This window comes from Notothenia rossii (assembly GCF_949606895.1).
Source record: "Notothenia rossii genome assembly, chromosome: 7".
Taxonomy (NCBI): Eukaryota; Metazoa; Chordata; class Actinopteri; order Perciformes; family Nototheniidae; genus Notothenia; species Notothenia rossii.
Window position 1 is genome coordinate 43777999 of NC_136905.1, and position 22933 is coordinate 43800931.

At 44.1% G+C, this 22933-nt stretch overlaps 1 protein-coding gene across 2 annotated transcripts; it reads left to right on the plus strand.

Annotated features, from left to right (window-relative positions):
* Nucleotides 1-644: 644 nt before the first annotated feature.
* LOC307013656 (uncharacterized protein) lies at nucleotides 645-10098 on the plus strand. Of its 2 annotated transcripts, XM_079641132.1 has the most exons (8): nucleotides 645-716; nucleotides 1148-1208; nucleotides 2735-2801; nucleotides 3043-3116; nucleotides 6458-7487; nucleotides 8343-8495; nucleotides 8697-8786; nucleotides 9452-10098. In XM_079641132.1, the coding sequence occupies exons 5-8, from the start codon at nucleotides 6474-6476 to the stop codon at nucleotides 9758-9760; spliced, it is 1566 nt and encodes a 521-aa protein (XP_079497258.1). In that variant the 5' UTR covers nucleotides 645-716; nucleotides 1148-1208; nucleotides 2735-2801; nucleotides 3043-3116; nucleotides 6458-6473; the 3' UTR covers nucleotides 9761-10098. The 2 variants fall into 2 exon arrangements, with proteins under 2 accessions (XP_079497258.1, XP_079497257.1); XM_079641131.1 differs by lacking the exons at nucleotides 645-716; nucleotides 1148-1208; nucleotides 2735-2801; nucleotides 3043-3116 and adding an exon at nucleotides 4235-5762.
* The last annotated feature ends 12835 nt before the right edge of the window (nucleotides 10099-22933 follow it).

Genomic DNA, 22933 nt, shown 5'->3' on the forward strand with positions numbered 1-22933 from the left:
CTGTTGGGTTTATAAGCACACACAACAGTCAGAGTTTTCCCCCCCCATAACCCGCAGGCGTAGGGAGGCAACCCTCTCGTCCACTGGGGTAGACTCCAACAACGAAGCACCCAACCGGGGACTTGTGAGTATCCCCACACCCGCTCGGCGCCTCACACCTTGAGCAACTCTGGAGAAGAATAGAGTCCAAACCCTATCCAGAATTAAGGTTCCAGAGCCGACGCTGTGCGTAGAGGTGAGCCAAACCAGATCCAACTGGTAACACTCCACCTCCCGCACAAGCTCCGACTCCTTCCCCCCCAGAGAGGTGACGTTCCACGTCCCCAAAGCCAGCTTCTGTCGCCCGGGTCTGGTCCGTCGAGACCCTCTGCCTTCACTGCCACCCTTCTGGCAGCGCACCCGACCCCATCGCTGTTTCCCATACACTGAAAAAAGGGGGACTGGCCATCTGTTGGATTTATCCAAGCCTATTGTGTGAATGTTATACAATTGCCTCATGTTCCAAAGCAAAATGTAATAGTATTGAGTAGAATCTACATTTTATGTGGAGAGAGTACATGAACTTGTTTAGGTCATGTTGGGATAAAATGAGTCAATCAAATAAATGTATCAATTCCACCGCAATATACCCCGCGAAATCGCGCAATGCATTTCTTTGTGGAAGAAGACAGCAGCAAGGAAGGCAGCTCTGTCCCGCCATTACCCAGCTTGGATCGGTAAGTATGGATGGTTGGAATACATTGGAATATTAGTTAATGCGTAACTATATGTAATATAATGCATTGAAAGTCACCAACATAAGTTAATGAACTGTCATGAAGTTATTTGCTCTCGTGCTGTTGAATTACCATGTGCTACGTTTCCTCTGTGAAAATGGCGGGTGGGGCCCGCCGCAAGGTGTTGGTTCGTAGTTACTTAATGCTATCTGTTAATTTAGCCATTGTTAGCTAACGTCGCATTAGGATTAACGTTAGCTTTCAAACGAAAGCTTTGGTCAACGAGCAGTATGAGTTTACATTACTGTCTTTTAATTAAGAGGCTGGGGCGCTCACTTTTTAACCAAGCCACGCTCCAAAGTTATGCTAAATTTTAGCAAGGGAAAAACGGCAATACTTTTTTAATGTCAATGCTGTTGTTGCTGCTGCAGATTGCTGCTGTAGATTGCCGTCAGACGACCGTAGTGCCTCTGCTGTGGCTCAAGTTCTGTGGTGAGTATGTATTTTATCTGTAAATAACAGGATTAGAAGTGTGGGTATCGTTTATCAGAATTATGATACCAGTAGGCTACCCTTAAAACCTGATTGGGGTATGTTAGAAATTAAAATCAATGTTTTAATGGGGAAATGTAGTTTAAACATGCCGTCAGTTTTAATGCTCTTTTATACTGAAAAACCAGAAATTCTTGTGCACAAGCAGTTAAGCTTTTATTCTGAAAATCCTTCATCTCCGGTTAGCATTTAGCATGTGGCTAATATACGATTTCCTAAAGAGGTGAATTTAGTAGCGAAATGATATGGAGTGGTGAAAACCGAAGCCTACTGATTTAACACTACAACTATAGATGTCGAGATACTACCATGCTGAATATTAAATGAAGGTACTATTTGAATACATTATTGTTTACAGACGAGAGTAGCATGTGACAACATCCGGAAACCAAACGAGCCGAGAAGTATTGTTTAGAGTATTGATTACAGCGTTTAGAATGTGTTAAATGAAAAGTGATGAAAGAGAATATGAGGAGAAACGGCGTGTTAAGCATATATTGAATGTGAAAAGAACCTATCCTCTGTTTAAATGCAATAACGGACATTGGAGACGAGTTGAGCCAGCAGAGGATATATAACAGCACCGGAGGAGAGATCCATTCTCTTCTCTTCCCTATCGAGGAGAGCCAGATCACAGCTGTTTGTCTGACTGAACAATATCATGCTTGTGACCAACCCGCGCCTTTTTAAATTAAAGTACCCAATTGAACTTTCACAGAGACTCCATTTAGTCTCCTATTTTAAAGCGTCTCTCCTGGTCGGGAGAATAACGAACACAGTTAACAGGTACTAACGGGGCTAACGGCTACTTAGGGGCTAACGGCTTAGCATGGTTAGCAGTCCGGTGCATCAGCTTTAGGGCATATATGTTTGTGCGTCATTCTAGGGGATACAGACAGGCTATATGCTCTAGTTACCAGAAGCACATGGCTAATTATTATGCAGCACATGGTTAATTATTATGCAGACTGACATCATCTGACTTTCCCAGTGCCCCATGTAGCAGTGATTATTATGATAAGGATAGGTATCCTTTGACTTGAGAAGTCGATACTACTTGGTACCAGATTATTTCGGTAGGTACCCAGCCGTATATATACATGTACATTGAAGGGAGCAATGGTGTCATTTACATTTTCAGATGCAGACATGTATATTGGCTATTTGTTGATCTGCTTTAAAAAAGATTGGCATCATCCCTCAAAATAACATAATCTGTTGACCTGTAGAGTCATAGCCGCGGGAAGTCATTTTACTTAGGGGGTGAGGCCAAAAGTGGGGAGAGATTTCAACAGTAACATGAACATAATAGTAACCAGCAAAAAATGTACACCATTCACCAACAGGGGGTGCTGCAGCACCTCCAGAACCCCTACTTCCCGTATGTGTAGAGTATTTACAATTTTTGTCTATAGAAATACTGTTTTGCATTGTATAAGTGTTTTTTGTGTTGCTCTTTGTTGCAGCAGATTGAAACGCGAACTCTGTGCGTGTCTGGAGTCGGCGCTTTTACTGTGGGCTCAAATTGATATGGTGAGAATACAATTGTATTTTGGTTTAACCCTGTCCCACTCGGTGTGATTGGCCATTGTGTGATGTGTCACACTTTTTGAAATGCTTTTTATAAACAGTTGTGTCACTACTGTTACTTAGACCTTCCCCATTTTATTATTGATTGATGTTTTTTATTTCATTTTGAAAGCTTGTCTTACATTTTTGTCAGAATTTTCTCATTCGACATTAATCCTTCTTTGTTTCCATTTGTCTTTTGCAGTGAATGGTGCTGCAAGTTTGCCAGAATGTTGCTGTGAATGTGGCGTTGTAAGGCCTGCCCCTCAGTTTTACCAAGTAGGTCCCAAATATTAAAACATTATCGAGTGAAACATAGATATTATGGGAATAATAATCGTTTTCCTTGTGTATATGTAAGCTGCCCCTGCACTTTTAAAACGTGGAATGCTTTTTTAATTCATTTGAATAGATTTCATGTGACTAAAACCAGTCATCAATCCAAGAGCTGTATATTTAGGTGCCAGTTATGTCCTTGTAAGGATCTTGTCTCGGAAAGGTATTACTGGGCTCACATTAATGCACACCTTAACAAAAATGAGGTTGTAACTTGCATGTTTTTAGATTGCAACTTTCAAACAAATATCTACGGAACATTTAAATCCCACTGGAGCAGAAAACATACTTATTATTCAATTACAGATTTTAAACCAGAAATTGTGACATCAACCACCTTTTTTTCTCTGGAATCTGCGCAAAATACTTCAGATGATGAAATAGGTGAGGCATACTCTGATGCACAACCAGATTGCAGTGTTTATGCCCCGAATGACCTTCCAAATGTAATTGAACAAACTTTTGCAGCAGCTTTGTTAAAGTTGGAACATTTAACGCATGTACCAAGCACAGCAATCAATGATTTTTTGCTAGAGCTTCACAACTTAACTAGCTCTCTCTCGAGTTCCCACACTGATGGCGTTCTAGTTGATATTTTTCAGAAGCACAAACTCCAGGTTGACAGAGCTATCATAGAGGAAATAACCACTTCTCTGTGCACTGGGAATCCTATAAATAAAGCCATAGAGAAGGGTGGTCCTTTGAGTTCTACATATCAACGTAAGCAGTATTACAAGGCAAACTTTAATATTGTTGAACCAGTTGAATGTATCTTGGATGCTAAAGAGAAGAAAACCTTCCAGTATGTCCCCATTCTTGAATCTCTACAGGTGCTGTTGAATAGGAAAGATATTGTGGACAAGTTAGTTTGTAGTCACGAAACGCAAAGGGAAACAGAGACAGCAAAAGAAATTGTGTTCAAGTGTTTCAGGGATGGTCTGCATTGTAAGCAAAACAGTTTATTGTCAGGTCAAGAGTTAAGGGTATCTATTGGTTTGTATGTTGATGACTTCGAGATCTGTAACCCTCTTGGCACCTCCCGTAAAACCCACAAACGTTGTGCTGTGTACTGGGTGCTGAGTAACCTACCCCCAGGGTCTCATTCCTCTTTGTCCTCCATTTACTTAGCTATTTTGTGCAAAACAGACAATGTTAAGACCTATGGCTATGACAAGGTTTTAGAGCCACTTCTACGTGATCTCAGGTCTTTGGAAGTTGATGGAATTTTTGTCCCACAACTGGGAACATCGCTCAAAGGTACAGTTCAAACTATTGCTGCAGACAATTTAGGAGCTCATGGATTAGCGGGTTTTGTTGAGAATTTTTCAGGCACCTATTTTTGTCGTTTTTGTACCGCAACAGCTTCAGACATTGCATCAAATGAGGTTAGAGCAGGAACTTTCAGCCTCAGAACAAAAGAAATACATGACACTCATGTCAGAACAGCCCTAGATAGTGGCAGCAGCTGTTTTGGAGTTAAAAGAGCTTGTCCTTTGACTAAAGCGCTTTCTCATTTTAATGTCATCAGTGGCTATCCTCCTGACATTGCCCACGATCTCTTTGAAGGCATTGTGCCTGTTGAAATAGCACATTGTCTAACATTTCTAATCTCAAAGAAGTACATAACCTTGGAAGATATTAACAATTCCATTCTACATTTCCCATACAAGTGGACAGACAAAACAAATAAGCCTCATATTTTGCCACAAAATCTCTCACACAGGAAAACCATAGGTGGTAATGCCCATGAAAACTGGTGCTTGTTAAGATTGCTCCCATTTATAATTGGGCCTAAGATTCCTGAGCATGATCCAGCATGGCAGGTCTTGTTGGACCTAAAACAGATTGTTGAGCTTGTGGTTGCCCCAGTTCACAACGACGAGTCTATTGCATACCTTGAGAGCAAAATTTCAGACCATAGACAAAGGTATCAAGAGGTTTTTCCTAACAATAGACTGCGTCCCAAACACCACTACATAGAACATTACCCACAACTAATAAGGTTTTTTGGGCCTCTTGTGGGACTTTGGACTATGAGGTTTGAGGCAAAGCACAGTTTCTTTAAAAACATAATCAAACACACCAGTTGCTTTAAAAACGTGCCCCTATCTCTGGCTGTGAAACATCAGTTTATGATTGGCTACCACTTGTCGTCTCCAAGTATTGATAAACAAATGCTGGATGTCTCAGATGTATCTTCTGTCCCCTTAGATGTTTTGAAGGAGGAGCTAGTTCAAGCTTTTAAACAGAAAGATCCTGACATATCTGAAATACACCTTGCAAAAAATGCTTGGAGCAAGGGAATAAACTACAGGACAGGTATGGTAGTTGTCCATGGGTCTGGAGTTGGCTTGCCCGAATTTGGGGAAATCCATCAAATATGCATTTTGCATCAGAGAGTGTTTTTTGTCTTGAAACTGCTGTGTGGATGGTATAGTGAGCACTACAGCGCCTTTGAGGTGACTCCATCTCCGTCACGAGAACTTGCTCTTGTGGAAGTCTGTGAACTGGTCGATGAGTATCCCTTGGCCGCCTATCTGGTTGGATGTGTGCGGATGGTGACCTTGAAGAGATCAATCTGTGTCTGAGGTAAAGCAACAAATTAAACACTGCTTGGGCAGGTACAGACTAAAGTACAGAGAATAGGTACCGTTGGGTACTGGTATCGGTTCAAACACATATATATATAAACATTAGATGGCTCATGGGAGATTTTCCAGCGTAGCTCACCGGCCGCCATCTTGCTGCAGTCACCAGCTACTGTTGTAAGGTGAGTGATCTGCACAAAAATACTCTTAACTCGCTGAAATCTTGACTGATTTACAAACGGTTTGGTTTATTATAAACGTTATTAGCATGGCTATGATACAGGAGACAACAAGACATGTTGAAAAAAAATTCATAATTATAAGTATGCAGTATCATAACTACATCTTTGATGTTTATAACAAACCAACCCGTTTGAAAATTGAGCAAACTATGGTTATTTAAATAGTAAACCATAATGTTATGAATGAGCGAGCTGACTGCAGCAAGATGGCGGCCATGTTGCAACGTCGGTCTCCATTGGCCAGCAGCATGGGTGAGCCATCTATTGTTTATATCTATGGGTTCAAATGTGAACAGTACCCAACCCTATACATTGGTCCAATAACATTGTTATTGTTCTTCACAATGAACCCTTTTAAAAAATGACAAGCATTCACTCTTCTACCAAGGCCCATGTACTTGAAATAAAACTAATTCTAAACCTTTTATTGTTTATATACTCTCTTTCCTAACAGACGGTGAAGAAAGACCATGATGACATCAGCTGTTCTCAGAGTAATCCTAGGGGCTGACAGCTGTCAGAGGGTGGTGATTTCTGCTGGCCTGCCTTCAACTGTGAATGAACTGGAGAATGAGATAAAGACTCAGTGTAATGTAAAGGAACCCTTTCGGCTGCAGTTCATGGACACGCTTTTTGGCGATGAATTTATGAACTTAACTTCCATGGGAGAAATACAAGACAAAGCTACAGTCAAGGTCATATACACATCATGCAGACCTCTCAATGCTGATGCAGATCAATGTGTGGACAGTTGCTCCTTTCCACCAACCAGTCATCCTGATGACACCACATCTTCTCTAGGCGACAGCACCGGGATTCTCACATCTCCAGAGTCCACTTCTTCACGGTCTTCATGGCCAGGTGTGTTCCATGTTCCCCGTTTTTCGTATGATGCAGAGATTAAGCTTGAAAAGGCCCACAGAGTTCTCAGAGAAGAAGGGACACTGTTTATCCCTGATTCAAAGCTCAAGTCTGATATACTAGAGGGGTTGATTCAGGAGGTAGTTAAGCACAAAGTCTACGCCACGGACAGGGAGTTTGACCAAGTTGCAGAGGCGCTCGTCATGAAGCATCCATGTTTACAAGAAAAAGGCTCAGCCTCTGGCTATGGGGGATGGAAGACTAGTCTCAAATACAAGTTGTCCAACTACCGCACACATCTCCGGAAAGTGGGATGTCCTGAAGTATGTGTAAATACTTTGAAACATAAACCAGAAGGGAAACGTTCTCCTGCTTTTAAAGTTAAGAAACCAAAGAGGGGTGAAGTGGCCTACTGCCCTGACTTTCCACTTGGAGAATGCGCCCAGTCCTTGGAGAAGATGAGGGTTGAACTCCTTTCAGATTACAAGAAGCGTAATAACAGAGAGACAGTTAAGGCTAAAATGGAGAAAACATTTGCATTGAGAAGACAAGAAGTCATTAGTGATGTTCCCATGACCAGTGATGTACAAGAGAGATGGCCAGCTCTCTTTGGTGTAATGGAGGTGAGTACACAGATAATGGTGTAACTTTTTGTGCTGTAGATGGTATATGCAACTGTTAGAGTAAAGCTTGGCCCCATTACGATGTTGTTCAGAAGTAGGTGCAAATGAATGCTGGATGTTGAAAAGCTGATGCTTCACTGCATTGCTGGCTTAAATGTGTAAGAAGAAGGTGAAGTAGTAGGAATATTTGAAAAAGTGGGAACATGATTGAAGCAGATGAGTAGGGCTTGAGTTTAAGGATGTCCGTCATCCCTGGGGCCGAAAAAAATAGGATTGAGGAGGAGGAACATTTATTTAGCGAGGAATTTGGGCCTAGAGTTAAAAGGAAAAATACCGTGATAACGTCATAAATTAAAATGACTGCAAGTTTTGTTTAGCACAAGTTCTTATTAAACCTCCTTGAGAACAGAAACACACAGCACATACTGCTGGTGTCATGTCCCTACTGGTTTTCAGACTAACTGGTTTCCACATGTTGTGTTTACCGAACACAACAGTTGTGGTCTGCCTCTGTCATCAGATTCGTCACACATTCACAAACATATTATTGGTGATTTTCAGGTCCAAATCTCGTATCTACTGTGGCGAATATGATTGTATAAGTTAGCACTACATCAAAGCCGCCTAAAAAAATAAGTTTGTCTAAAATATATCAGATCGCGTCGAGCTGGATTACATCTCGGTAGAGCAAAATGCTTTCAGCATTCACACCCAATATTCCATAGCCGAAATCAAATGCTGAGCAAACATGCATAGTGCATACAGTTATGTGATTGGCAGCTGTAAGTTTAATGAAACAAATGTGTGTATGTGAGTGGGCCGTGTTGTTAAAAAATGGTTTCATTTTTTTTTCAGGTTAACGCAGAGTTCAAGCGGATTGCAACTATGGCTCTACAGTCAAGGTTCCTGTCACAGCTTGACCTACAATCCGCAAGTCTGCTGAGGGTGTTCTCGAAAAAATCGGGGCAGCAGGGCAAGAAGTTAAAAGACATGGCTGCCATGATGACGGTAAGAACTTTTTAACTGTGTGTATATGTGTAGATATGTGTGTGTGTGTGTGTGTGTGTGTGTGTGTATATATATAATATTTCCTTTTTGGCATTAGGTCAGTCTAAAATCAATTACAATGGTAAATTATCCCAAAATGTGACCACTCCATAGGTTCAATTTGATTAAAATGTCCCTATATTCTTTGTTTTAATCCTTAAGGAAGACATCGATGTTGACAGGGAGTGCCTCATTAAAGGACTCTGCATCTACCTCAATGAGGATCCTGAGGATCTGGTGAAGGAGTACATGGTGAGTGTGTGCTAAAGTAGTAATCCACATACAAAAAAGAAGTTAGTTTGAACATGTTTTTAAGAAGAAAAATAGCCTCAGTTAAAAGAACCTCATTTGACCAGATATACCAGACCATATTACCAGACATGTTACTTAGCTGTCTTCCTGAAATTGATATTATAATAGGTTTTGTTAGAATTAACATGCTCTATCATGATTTGTGTTCTTCTGATTCCAGAGACACATTCAAATACTAATGCAATAGTCTTAAGGACAGCTCTATCCTCCTCAGGCTGCAGTATCTTCCACCTGTGGGGTTTATATTACATTACATAGGGTGAATTATGAATCAGGAGTAGTACCTAATGCTTTGCTCATTAGTCTCCAGCAATTTGGTGTCATTTCATTTCACCTGTTTATTCTCTCCAACCTTCTCCTCTTTTTAAAGTCGCTGATATATATATTACCAATAATAATTATCATTCACTCAATTTAATGTACAACCTACAATCTGTTAGCCAGGCTGGTGAAACCCACAGGTGAAAACAAACCAGGTATTCTTCTTCGCAAGCATTGTGCTAATTAGTGTAGTGCCACAGTAGAGTCAAATAAGCAAATTGTGTCTTAATGAGGTCCGAGTAAAAAAAATCTTATCCTTAAAGAAATCATTTGTCTTCCACCAGGACATGACTGAGGCCAACACACTACGTGAGGTAGAAAAAACAACAGTGGGGATCTATGTTGCCAGAGAGACTCCCAGCAGTGACTACTCTGATGTCGGAGTTATCCTCGAGGGTGTGGTGGTGCTTCAGGATCTGGAGAATGTGGCTCTTGCAGCTGTAATGTTGTTTGGACTCATCTATGCCCTAAACATGAATTACCCGTTGAAGCTCCGCAACACCTTAGAAGTTATTCAGAAGCTTATAATGGAGGTGGATGCATCTGACCTTTCAAGAAAGGCCCAAAACTTGAAGAGGAAAATGCACGAGTGAAGAGAGCTCACTGTCCATGTTCACTGTCCATGTTCACGGCTCGCTGTTCCTACACTGTTCTTGTAGTTGAGATGCAGAGTATACATTCCTGGACTGAGTGGTGTGGCTGGTTCTCCCACCATCGCAGTTATTGATGCCTTATAAAAAGCAGGGGATGCTTTATTTATATATATATATATATTGTTTTTTTGTTTACGTTGTTGTTGTTGTAATGAAATTGCTTAACGATATGTAAGGTCCTTTTTAATATTTGTACTTCTCAAATTGGAGATTAGTTTTGGAAAGACTTGAGTGATTATTTAATCTCCAGGTTCTTGAATAAAGGTCTTGAAACAAAACTTTCTAATCGTTTTCAATGCAAAAAAAGTGGGTTATGTTTACTTTTAAAATCTGTTTCATATTTACATTAAATTATATTTATAAATATAATGTATAACAAAAAAGATTACAATTCTGAAAACATGTAATAGACATGGGAATATTAAAATAACAAATATTGCTAGAGTTATGTGATCAAATAGTGTTGGAATAAAAGGGATTGAATTGTGTTTGAATAAAGTGATCAAAATGGGTTGGAGTAAAATGATGAAAGTGTTTAATTTACTTTATTGAAACACATTTCAATAACTTTGAATCAACACAAAGTAATTGCGTTGATTGGACATAAATCGTTTGTGTTGATTTAAAACAATTCTATAGGTTGCTGCCAAAGCAAATTATTTGTGTGCAACAAATGTCCACAATTGAATTGAGTAAATCCAATGTGTTCTTTTTTTCAGTGTAGGTGGTGGGCCCACGGGACGGAGAAGCGGAGGTGTTGCCCACGTCGCCTTTTCGGGCTGTGCCCGGCCGGGCTCCGTGGCAAGCCCGGCCACCAGACGCTCGCCGACGAGTCCTCCTTCTGGGCCTGGCTCCAGAAGGGGACCCTGGGCTTTCTCCGGGCCGGGTATCTTCACTTCGTGTGTCGTCTTTCATGAGGTCTTGTGAACCAATCTTAGTCTGGCCCCTTGCCTGAGACCAATTTGCCATGGGAGACCCTACCAGGAACACAAGGTTCCAGACAACACAGCCCCCAGGTTCATCAGGGCACACAAACCTCTCTACCACGGTAAGGTGCTGGTTCTTCAATATTATGTTATTAATATTAAATACATATAAGTAATCCTGTTTGTAATATACATGGATCGGATTTCGAGGCGTAGTCGTGGGGGAGGGGGTCTGCAGTTCGGTGGACTAAGGATTGCACCACTGCTTTTTGCAGATGATGTGGTTCTGATGGCTTCATCGGTCTGCGACCTTCAGCACTCACTGGATCGGTTCGCAACCGAGTGTGAAGCGGCTGGGATGAGGATCAGCACCTCCAAATCTGAGGCCATGGTTCTCAGCAGGAAACCGATGGACTGTCCACTCCAAGTAGGGAATGAGTCCTTACCCCAAGTGAAGGAGTTCAAGTATCTCGGGGTCTTGTTCTCGAGTGAGGGAACAATGGAGCGTGAGATGGGTCAGAGAATCGGAGCAGCGGAAGCGGTACTGCAGTCGCTTTACCGCACCGTTGTGACGAAAAGGGAGCTGAGCCAGAAGGCAAAGCTCTCTGTCTACCGTGCCATTTTCGTTCCTACCCTCACCTATGGTCATGAAGGATGGGTCATGACCGAAAGAACGAGATCGCGGGTACAAGCGGCCGAGATGGGTTTTCTCCGCAGGGTGGCTGGTGTCTCCCTTAGGGATAAGGTGAGAAGTTCGGTCATCCGTCAGGGACTCGGAGTTGAACCGCTCCTCCTTCGCGTCGAAAGGAGCCAGTTGAGGTGGTTCGGGCATCTAGTTAGGATGCCACCTGGGCGCCTCCCTAGGGAGGTGTTCCAGGCACGTCCAGCTGGGAAGAGACCAAGGGGTAGACCTAGAACCAGATGGAGGGATTATATATCTTCGCTGGCCTGGGAGCGCCTTGGGATCCCCCAGTCAGAGCTGGTTGATGTGGCCAGGGAAAAGAAAGTTTGGGGCTCTCTGCTGGAACTGCTACCACCGCGACCCGACCACGGATAAGCGGGAGAAGATGGATGGATGGACATATAAGTATTTTTACAACTTGTATTTAGAAATACTCAGTTGTAATTATTGATGCATAAATGTGTTCATCCATTCAATGTGGCATCTGCTATAATGGGGTTAATGTATGATATTACTTAATAATACAATACATTATAATATATGATATGATAATCATATTTTAGTTTGATTCATTTCTTATTTCATAGTTTCTCATTCTTATTATTTTTATTTGTATCGCTCATCTTATTTTTGATTTTATTAATCTGTGTGAATCTGTGCTATCCTGTTTTTCACTCTTACCGTGTTGCTGTTTGAACTACTGAATTTCCCCACAGGGATTAATAAAGGTCCATCTTATCTTATCTTAATGTATAAATTGATTTACTTCAATCTACTGTACTGTGTAAAAACACCCCAACAATGTTTCAACAAATATACTGCATAAAGCAAACTATATACTTTATTTGATCTAAAATATTGATGTTTTTTCATTATAGTAGCCTGTGTAAACCATAAAAAATAATTGATTAAATGCTAAAGTATTCAACAAACACAACTGCAGAGCTGCAAACATTGCAAACAGACTAAGTTCTACAACACCCAGTTGTCTTTGTGTATTTGTGAATGAAGCGCCATCTCATGGTTAAATCCTGTAATTGAACAAATGGGGAAATTTGGCAACGCCCTCAAGCAATTTGGCAACACCCCCATCCACTGGGATCCGCTGGGCTTTTGACTGGGACACACCCATGTGAGTCCTATCTGGAGTGCTACATCTGTAGCACCAGGTGGAGGGATTATATATCTTCGCTGGCCTGGGGACGCCTTGGGATCCCCCAGTCAGAGCTGGTTGATGTGGCCAGGGAAAAGAAAGTTTGGGGCTCTCTGCTGGAACTGCTACCTCCGCGACCCGACCACAGATAAGCGGGAGAAGATGGATGGATGGATGAAGTCTTTGATTTTCTTTTGTGCTTTTTGGAAACCGTTTTCACCTTGCCAGGAGGGTCGATCCTTATTTTGTACATCCTTTTTGGAATAAAGTACTTTTTTGCATATTATACCATTGTCTCTCGGGTCGTGCATTTTGAGTTCAGTTCCTTGTGATTAGGGATGGGTGTCATATCCTGGCCCTGGCTGATCGCCTCACTCCCTCACCTGTGTATTTCGCTCCGTTAATCACCTGCCTGGCCTCAATGAGCCTCAGCTGTCCCTAATGATCGCTCCTCACCTGTGTATTTAGTCTGTGCTGTTTCCTTGTTCAGTGCCAGTTCGTCTTGTCTGTATAGCAGAAAGTGCTCCATGTTACTCTCCTGACGTAAGCTATTGTTCTAGCTGCTTAGCATTTGTACCAACCTAGTTGGTTGTGTTTTTGTCGCTCCTTTAGTAGTTTTCCGCCAACTTAGTTGGTTGTTTTTCGTTACTTCCAGTCAGTACATTTTTTGATCATTGCCTGTTTTATTTTTACCTTTTGGATTAAACGCTTGACTAAAGACCTTTTTGCCTGGTTGTGCTCTTGAGTCCTATTTTTTGCTTGTGCCCGTACTTGTGCTTGATAATGGGTATCGTTTGAAATGTATCGATTCCGATTCTGGTTCAGCTTATCATTTCCGGTTCTTATCGATTACCCGTTTAGATTCCAAAATTGTAAAAGAAAGAGGTCAAACGTTTAGATAACAGAAATATGTTTATTCTTTTAAGCTTTAACTGACATTTTTACAAATAAAAAAAAAACATGCAATACAAATGTATTGCATAATAGCTGTGCTTTATTTTTAACTGAGCTATGCCTGTGGCAAGCTATTAACAGGCATTACACTGTGCCTTGTCTTTTTCTTTTTTAGTGTAGTGGAGCCTCACTTTAGAGCGTTTACCACGATCCATCTTTGGTGTTATGAAGTGACTGAGCTCGTGAACTGTCTACGGGACGGCGGGGGGAGCCTCACTGCGGGGAAACTGTGGACCTCTGTCGCCTGTCAGCGCAACTGGCGTTTGAAAAAATAAAGGGCGGTGCCGGCCGTCAGCGAACCGAGCCGGCCGTCAACGGCCCGCTGACGACCGGCCGTTCTGTGATTCTCCAGAACACACATATAGCCAGTCGCCCTTACCCTGTATCTGCGCGGCGGTGACCCGGTGGAATACAGGGTCTACCGCATTTAGGAACCGTTAAGCAGAACCAAAATTGTGTATTTTGTATGGGTACCCGGTACCCGGCATTTTCTTATCGGTTCTCATCTGGAACCGAGTTTCGGTTCCCAACCCTACTTGTGATTGTCTCCTTTTGACAAAAATATTCCTGGTTCTAAAGAGCCATACAAACTAAAGCAGGGTCTACTGCTACTGAATGACCATGAAGATTAGGCAAATAAGCTCAATAACAGCCTCTCAATGTCAGTGGCGTTTTTTCATGGAGGTCAAGGGAAGCCAGGCTTCCCCTGTTTTTTCGGATTGTAGTTATAATTTTAATAAATAAATGAAAATACTTTGTTTAGTTTTGGAAATTCTTTGTTGTGTGTTGCTGCCGGCCCGTCTCTCCCCCATTCTCATTGAGTATTTTACAAAGAGTGAAACAGCGCCCCTCTAGGTGTTATGGTGAAACAGTAGATTGCACTCTCTGTTGCGAGAGGAGGCCAGCCGAAATTGGCTTCCCTTGGTGAAAAAAAATGGAGGTATTGACCAATCAGACAAGGCTCATGTCATGCCCCTGCCAACCTGTGTCATGTCCAAGAAACTTATTGTGAAAGTTTATTCTTTATGTTAGAGTTGTCATGTCCCTTTGTCTTGTGCTTTATGTCTATACCCTTAATTATTTCTTCCTCTCATTTCAGGCCTCCACGCTCCCCGCCCCTTTTCTGTATCCTGCGTCCTTGATTATTTTCCCCGCCCTGATTGTTTCCAACTGTGTCCCCTTTACCTGTGTATATATTGTGTTAGCTCCCTCCTGTTAATTGTCAGTTCGTTGTCTCACGAAGACCACGTATCGGCTTACCTCACGGACCTTTTCACGGACCTTTCACGGACCTATGCTATAGATCGCATTATAGTTTTCCTCGAAAGAGTGGTTTTGTTTTCCTTGTTTTATTACTGTGCAAATTCCAGTAAAGTCTTTATTTTGAAACGCTATCTGAGTCTGAGTTTTGAGTCGTGCAATTGAGTTCATGCCTCAGTGTTCTCCCCTTGACAGTACGAACTGACCATCAAAATGAACTCAGCCGACTCAGATCAGATTAAGAACGCTATCCGTTCTCAGGGCCAACGTCTTGGGCAACAAGAGGAGCGTATGGCCACCATGCAGCAGGGAGTGCAGGATCTAACCAGCAGCCAGGGGGAACTACAAACATCGTTGACGACCCAAGTTAATCTACTGGCAGCAGAGGTTCAGCGTGTGCTCACTCACCTGCAGGCTGTTTCTCCTCCTACGACTCCTCCGGTTCCAGCGGTGACCGGATTCGATCCCAACCGGGTTACTGAGCCGCACAGGGCTTCCATGCGTCTGGCTCCACCCGAAAGGTACTCCGGGGACTCAGAAGGCTGCCGGCCGTTCATCGTGCAGTGTGAGTTACACTATCACCACCAACCGGCTGCTTTTCCCACGGACATTTCCAAAGTGGCTTTTATGATCTCTCATCTCTCCGGCCGAGCAGCAGCGTGGGCCACGGCAGAATGGTCCCGAGGCTCGCCTATCTGCGGGTCTCTGGAAAACTTCATAGACACTATGAGGAAGACCTTCGATCAAACCACGCCGGGCAGGGAAGCAGCTCGGGCTCTGATCAAGCTGCGACAACATCAGCGGAGTGTGGCTGACTACGCCATCGAGTTCCGGACTAAGGCAGCCGACAGCGGCTGGAACTCCGCTGCATTGTTTGACGCTTTCGTCAGCGGTCTCTCGGATTCTTTACAAGACCAGCTGGCGCCTCTCGATCTGCCCGCTGATTTGGACTCTGTCATATCCATGGCTTTACGTATAGACAATCGTTTGACGGAGAGGAGAAGGAATAAATCCAAGGATGCGGTTGATCCACCTCTCCAGAGGAGACGCTCGCCGCTGGATATTACTTCTTCTTGGAGGCCCCGTCACCCCTCACCACCTGCGTTCCGGACAACAGCGCCCCCTGGCTCCGTGGAGGAGCCAATGCAGTTGGGCCGCGCCAAGCTGTCGCTGGCAGAACGTCAGCGTCGATTCAAGGAAGGTCTGTGTTTCTACTGCGGGCAGCGCAGACACCCACAAGCGGCTTGTCCGGTAAAAGAGGAGGCTCACCAATGAAGAGGAGTACGTTGGTGAGCCGGATCTCTTCCTCTGACTTTCCTCCTCGCACCCTGACCCGGATCCAGGTAAAAATCAGAGACAATGTAGTTACTCATGGTGTTCTCATTGACTCAGGGGCGGACGAAAGTCTTATGGATTGGGGTTTAGTTAAAAAATGGGACATAAAAACTAAACCTCTACCCCAGCCTCTTGAAGCGAGTGCTCTCGATGGGCGGCTGTTGTTTAAAGTGACTCACCAAACGGAGCCTTTAGAAGTAAGATGTAATGATAACCACCATGAGACAATGTCTTTTCACTTATTTAACTCAGCCCAACATCCACTCATTTTGGGGTTTCCCTGGTTGAAACTTCATAACCCTCACATAGATTGGCAATCTGGGAGGGTGGAGGGGTGGGGAAAGAATTGCATTGATCTCTGTTTTAAGCAGGTAGCAGAGATTGACAGGGGATGTAACACTGGGAGTGTTAGGCAGGATACAGTCCCAAAAATATATCTTCCGGATGTACTTTCAGTTCCTTCCTGCTACCATGACCTTAGTGAAGTTTTTAGTAAGTCCAAAGCTCTGGCTCTTCCTCCTCACCGCTCCTATGACTGTGCTATTGACTTGATTGCCGGGTCTCCCATTCCTAAGGGTCGACTTTATGCAATTTCAGGACCTGAGAAAGAGGCCATGAAGGACTATATTGATGCCTCCCTCAAGACAGGGCTTATTCGTCATTCCTCATCCCCAGCAGGGGCAGGGTTTTTTTTTCGTGGGCAAAAAGGATGGGTCTCTTAGGCCCTGTATCGACTACTCACCTCTCAATGACATTACGGTTAAAAACCGGTACCCCCTCCCTCTCATCTCGTCCGCTTTCGAGCAGCTTCAGGAAGCCAAGGTTTTCACCAAATTAGACCTGCGGAACGCCTATCATTTGGTCAGGATCAGGGAGGGCGATGAATGGAAGACGGGTTTTAACACCCCTTCAGGACATTATGAATACCTGGTCATGCCGTTTGGATTGTCAAACGCTCCTGCAGTCTTCCAGGCTATGATCAACGACGTGTTGAGGGAGTTTCTGAACCGTTTCGTTTTTGTTTATCTGGACGACATTCTGATCTACTCCCCTGACCTTCACACCCACAAACAACATGTCCGCCTGGTTCTACAGAAACTGCTCCAAAATAAGTTGTTTGTCAAAGCTGAAAAGTGTGAATTTCATGTGGAAACAGTCACTTTTTTGGGCTTCATCATTTCCCCAGGTCAGGTTATGATGGACCCAGAGAAGGTTAGCGCAGTAGCCTGTTGGCCTACCCCTGACTCTCGCAAAAAAGTGCAGCAGTTTTTAGGCTTTGCTAATTTTTACAGACGTTTTGTGCGGAGCTTCAGCGCTTCTGCAGCCTCATCGGTGCCACGGTCAGTCTCTTGTCTGGATATCATCCGGAGTCTAACGGCCAGACAGAGCGCCTAAATCAAGAACTGGAGACCTGCCTGCGCTGCCTGGTGTCCCAGAATCCATCCTCCTGGAGCGAGCACCTCACCTGGGTTGAGTATGCACACAACATCCTCCCTACTTCTGCCACGGGCCTGTCCCCGTTTCACTGTGTTTATGGCTACCAGCCGCCACTGTTCCCAGCCACGGAGAGGGAGGTCACGGTCCCGTCTGCCCACGCTCTGGTCAGGCGTTGTCGGCGCGTGTGGGCTGCGGCTAGGAAGATACTCTGCAGGAATTCACAACTGGTTAAGAGAGCAGCAGACCGAAAACGCCGACCAGCCCCTGTATACCAGCCAGGCCAAAAAGTCTGGCTCTCTACACGAGACCTTCCCCTCCACGTACTCTCCCGAAAACTGGCTCCCCGGTTTGTGGGTCCTTTTCCCATCACCAAGGTCATAAACCCAGTCTCAGTGAGACTACGGCTTCCCAGGGCCATGAAGGTACATCCCACCTTCCATGTAGGGAAATTAAAACCATTGAAGGAGAGCGCTATGGTTCCCACCGTCAAACCCCCCCCGCCCCCCCGGATGATCGATGGAGGTCCGGTTTACACGGTCAAGTCACTATTGGCTAGTCGGAAAAGGGGTAGAGGGCGACAGTTACTGGTTGACTGGAAGGGTTATGGTCCTGAGGAGCGGCAATGGATTCCTTCCCGCTTCATCGTGGACAAAAGCCTCATTGAGGATTTTGACCGCCTCAACTCAGAGGAGCCTGGGCCGTCAGGAGCCGTCCCTAGAAGGGGGGGTACTGTCATGTCCAAGAAACTTATTGTGAAAGTTTATTCTTTATGTTAGAGTTGTCATGTCCCTTTGTCTTGTGCTTTATGTCTATACCCTTAATTATTTCTTCCTCTCATTTCAGGCCTCCACGCTCCCCGCCCCTTTTCTGTATCCTGCGTCCTTGATTATTTTCCCCGCCCTGATTGTTTCCAACTGTGTCCCCTTTACCTGTGTATATATTGTGTTAGCTCCCTCCTGTTAATTGTCAGTTTGTTGTCTCACGAAGACCACGTATCGGCTTACCTCACGGACCTTTTCACGGACCTTTCACGGACCTATGCTATAGATCGCATTATAGTTTTCCTCGAAAGAGTGGTTTTGTTTTCCTTGTTTTATTACTGTGCAAATTCCAGTAAAGTCTTTATTTTGAAACGCTATCTGAGTCTGAGTTTTGAGTCGTGCAATTGAGTTCATGCCTCAGTGTTCTCCCTTGACAACCTGTGATTGGTCAGGGCCATGCCAAGGGAAGCCAGAGGCGGCTGGCTTCCCTTGCCTCACAATCCAATCAAATCGCATCAACTTAGTGGTGCAGTGACGTGTCCCAAAACGCGGAAGCAAGCTGCGCTCGGTTTCCCTCGACAAAATAGCAATGGGATTTCTCCATAGGATTTTGGAAAATAGCTCGAAATCAGGTCAGTGGAAAACAAACCTGTTAGATAAATCCATGTTTTGTTCAGTCGGATAATATCCACATGTCTACCCTACTTTTATAATTTTCGAGTAATAAATCTAATCGATAGCAGATAGATAGTGTCACTGCACCACTCTCACTGCCGTTAGAAAGTAGCAAGCAACTGAAGCAAGTGCAATTATGGAGGGTGGAGATTTGGGGTATTTAATCAAAAATAATTGTACTAAACTTCCGCTAAAGCAGCAACAACAAATATAATCTGATGACAGGCCAATGCCCAAACTGGAGCTGTGTACAGCGAGGAACAAAGGAGCGAATCGGACGTAAAACGGTCTCTAGTTTGTGAATGAATGCTTATTAGAGTTTCGGCTGGAGAGTGCGTGCGGACCTGTCGGTCAGATAACAGGTGTGTGTAAGTCCTGCATCTGTATGATACAAATGTGTGTAAAATGATACCGGGTGCTGTAATCACTCATCTGGTTACGTTATTACATTGACAACCACACCCCGACCCAAAATAAACGACGTATTATTGGCTTCCCCTAATTTTTTCCCCACGCCACACGACTGCTCAATGTCTCTCATTGGGAGCTCTTTGTCTCTCCTCATTGAAGAGGAGGCTGCAGTCTCACAGGTTGCCAAGGATCATAGGTAAACCCCGGATAGTGGTTCCAGGCTGCGGGTGTTGCCGTGGTTCTGCTTCACACCCACATCTACTCTTATAAGTCATATTTTTAAAGTTATAATATGTTCTCATTTGGAAAAAAATCATATTTTTTGAGAAGTTGTTCTTATAACTGTGCTGTACATCTGTTAGAGAATTAGAAATGATTACCTCCTAAGCAGAGCCTCTTTTGGGAGCAGAAACTACTGCAGAACAACTTTAAACTCTAGTTCTTTCTCAAAGAGGGCTACTGTAGAGACCGAAAGAGATGAAAGATTTCAATCTTAGTTTCATGTTTGATTTAAGGCTAATTCCAACATGCGAAACGAGTCTGCGATGTCTGCAAGATCTGAGGTCTCAGGTCCGCATTGTTGACAGTTCTGCTGTGTAAGTGGCCGTGTCAGACCTGACCTTTACCTCACCTACCTCTATTAAGCTTACCATTGATATAAATATGCTAAATTGGCTGTGAATGGAAAGGATACAACTTGATTGTATAACATACATGGGGGGAATCAACTTCCTGGGCCAGCGAATCGTAGAGTCAAGCTGTCCTTATTTGTCTCTGTTAATAAATGAAGTGTTCATTGTCTGTGTTAATTAATTAAAGTATAAAGTTTGAATATTTGAAATTGAAATGTTTAAAGATAATAACTTGATTCTAAAACATGACATTGACAATGTGTTCTGCTCTCATGAAAAATGTGCATATTCCCTCTCTTTAAAATTACATATCATTACTATAAGTTTGTATTTGTTTAATTTTTAAACCTTACATTTTTAAATGTTCCATCCATCCATCCATCTTCTCCCGCTTATCCCTGATCGGGTCGAGGAGGTAGCAGTTCCAGCAGAGAGCCCCAAACTTTCTTTTCCCTGGCCACATCAACCAGCTCTGACTGGGGGATCCCAAGGCGCTCCCAGGCCTGCGAAGAGATATAATCCCTCCATCTGGTTCTAGGTCTACCCCTTGGTCTCTTCCCAGCTGGACGTGCCTGGAACACCTCCCTAGGGAGGCGCCCAGGTGGCATCCTAACTAGGTGCCCGAACCGCCTCAACTGGCTCCTTTCGACGCGAAGGAGGAGCGGTTCAACTCCGAGTCCCTCCCGGATGACCGAACTTCTCACCTTATCCCTAAGGGAGACACCAGCCACCCTGCGGAGAAAACCCATCTCGGCCGCTTGTACCCGCGATCTCGTTCTTTCGGTCATGACCCATCCTTCATGACCATAGGTGAGGGTAGGAACGAAAATGGCGCGGTAGACAGAGAGCTTTGCCTTCTGGCTCAGCTCCCTTTTCGTCACAACGGTGCGGTAAAGCGACTGCAGTACCGCTCCCTCTGCTCCGATTCTCCGACCCATCTCACGCTCCATTGTTCCCTCACTCGAGAACAAGACCCCGAGATACTTGAACTCCTTCACTTGGGGTAAGGACTCATTCCCTACTTGGAGTGGACAGTCCATCGGTTTCCTGCTGAGAACCATGGCCTCAGATTTGGAGGTGCTGATCCTCATCCCAGCCGCTTCACACTCGGTTGCGAACCGATCCAGTGAGTGCTGAAGGTCGCAGACCAATGAAGCCATCAGAACCACATCATCTGCAAAAAGCAGTGGTGCAATCCTTAGTCCACCGAACTGCAAACCCCCTCCCCCACGACTACGCCTCGAAATCCGATCCATGTATATTACAAACAGGATTGGTGACAAAGCGCAGCCCTGGCGGAGGCCAACCCTCACCGGAAATGGGTCCGACTTACTGCCGAGGACCCGGACACAGCACTCACTTTGGGAGTACAGAGATTGGATGGCCCTGAGTAGAGACCCCCTCACCCCATACTCCTGCAGCACCTCCCACAGTGACTCCCTGGGAACCCGGTCATACGCCTTCTCCAAGTCTACAAAACACATGTAGACTGGATAAGTGTACTCCCAGGCCCCCTCCAGGATCCTTGCGAGAGTAAAAAGCTGATCCGTCGTTCCACGACTAGGACGGAATCCGCATTGTTCCTCCTCAATCTGAGGTTCGACAATCGGCCTGACCCTCCTTTCGAGTACCTTAGAGTAAACTTTCCCGGGGAGGCTGAGTAGTGTGATGCCTCTGTAATTGGCACACACCCTCTGATCCCCCTTTTTAAAAAGGGGAACCACCACCCCGGTCTGCCACTCCTTCGGTACTGTTTCCGACTTCCACGCAACGTTGATGAGACGTGTCAACCATGACAGTCCCTCAACACCCAGGGCCTTCAGCATTTCTGGGCGGATCTCATCCACCCCCGGGGCTTTGCCACTGTGAAGTTGTTTGACGACCTCAGTGTCCTCCCCTCTGGAGATTTTTAAATGTTCAATAATTAAAAGTTGAACAGTTATAACCGCCTTCTGACTGAAAGAGAGAAAAGGGGAGACCACCTGATACAGAGAGGGAGGAGGAAGAAGACTATAAAGAAGTATGGAGAAGAAGGAACAAGGCTTTTTTCAAGCCCTGGGCCCTGGGCCTGGGCTTGGGCTCTTTTAGACCGTGCTTTGACTTTTGACTTGTGAACCTGTGGCTATTGTATTTTGACTTGGTGTCTTTATTATTTTTTAAGGATTATTTTTAATCCTCAATTTTTGTTAAAACCTTAATAAATCTGGTTTGTACTTTGTACACTTCGACCGAAACTCCTGGTCTCTCTCTCGTGGTTTTTGAAGGTATCTGCTTGGTCTTAGAGTGAGGTAAGAACGCCCTTCCTTGGAAAAGGCTGACATTTGTTGATCATTTGGATTTAAATTGTTTTAGGGGAATATAAACTCTGCTAAGGTTAAACTATAGTTTCACATTGGTTACTGTGGTTGAGGTGGTTTTTGTTGAAATATGACATATGCTCTGCTGATGTGGTAATATCACTGCTGTGACATTAATGTTTGACTCTGGCTGTGTTTGATATTACATTTGCATTGTTTTGATTGATATATTTGGGGATAAAGAGAGGGTGGGGTTAAAGTCCATGTAATGTCCAAAATAAATGTTATTCTGTGTTAATAAATCGCTTCATCACTTTCCACTGTTTCATTTGACATATCAACATCAATGATTCTTTCCATAAATACCCCCCAAATAACAGGAAATGTGTGCCACTTTCCCGTGTTATTCCGCTCCGGTAGCAAAAAGCTTGCCAGCCATTAACCCAGCTGTGTGACGTCACACGTGGCAAACACCAGCCCCGTCTGGATTGTTTGTTTTGTATCCTTCCGCTATTTTCGCTCAACATATGTGTAACCGGACCTCGCTAAACTTTTTTTATCTAACAATTCATGATGGGGAAGCGATGTGT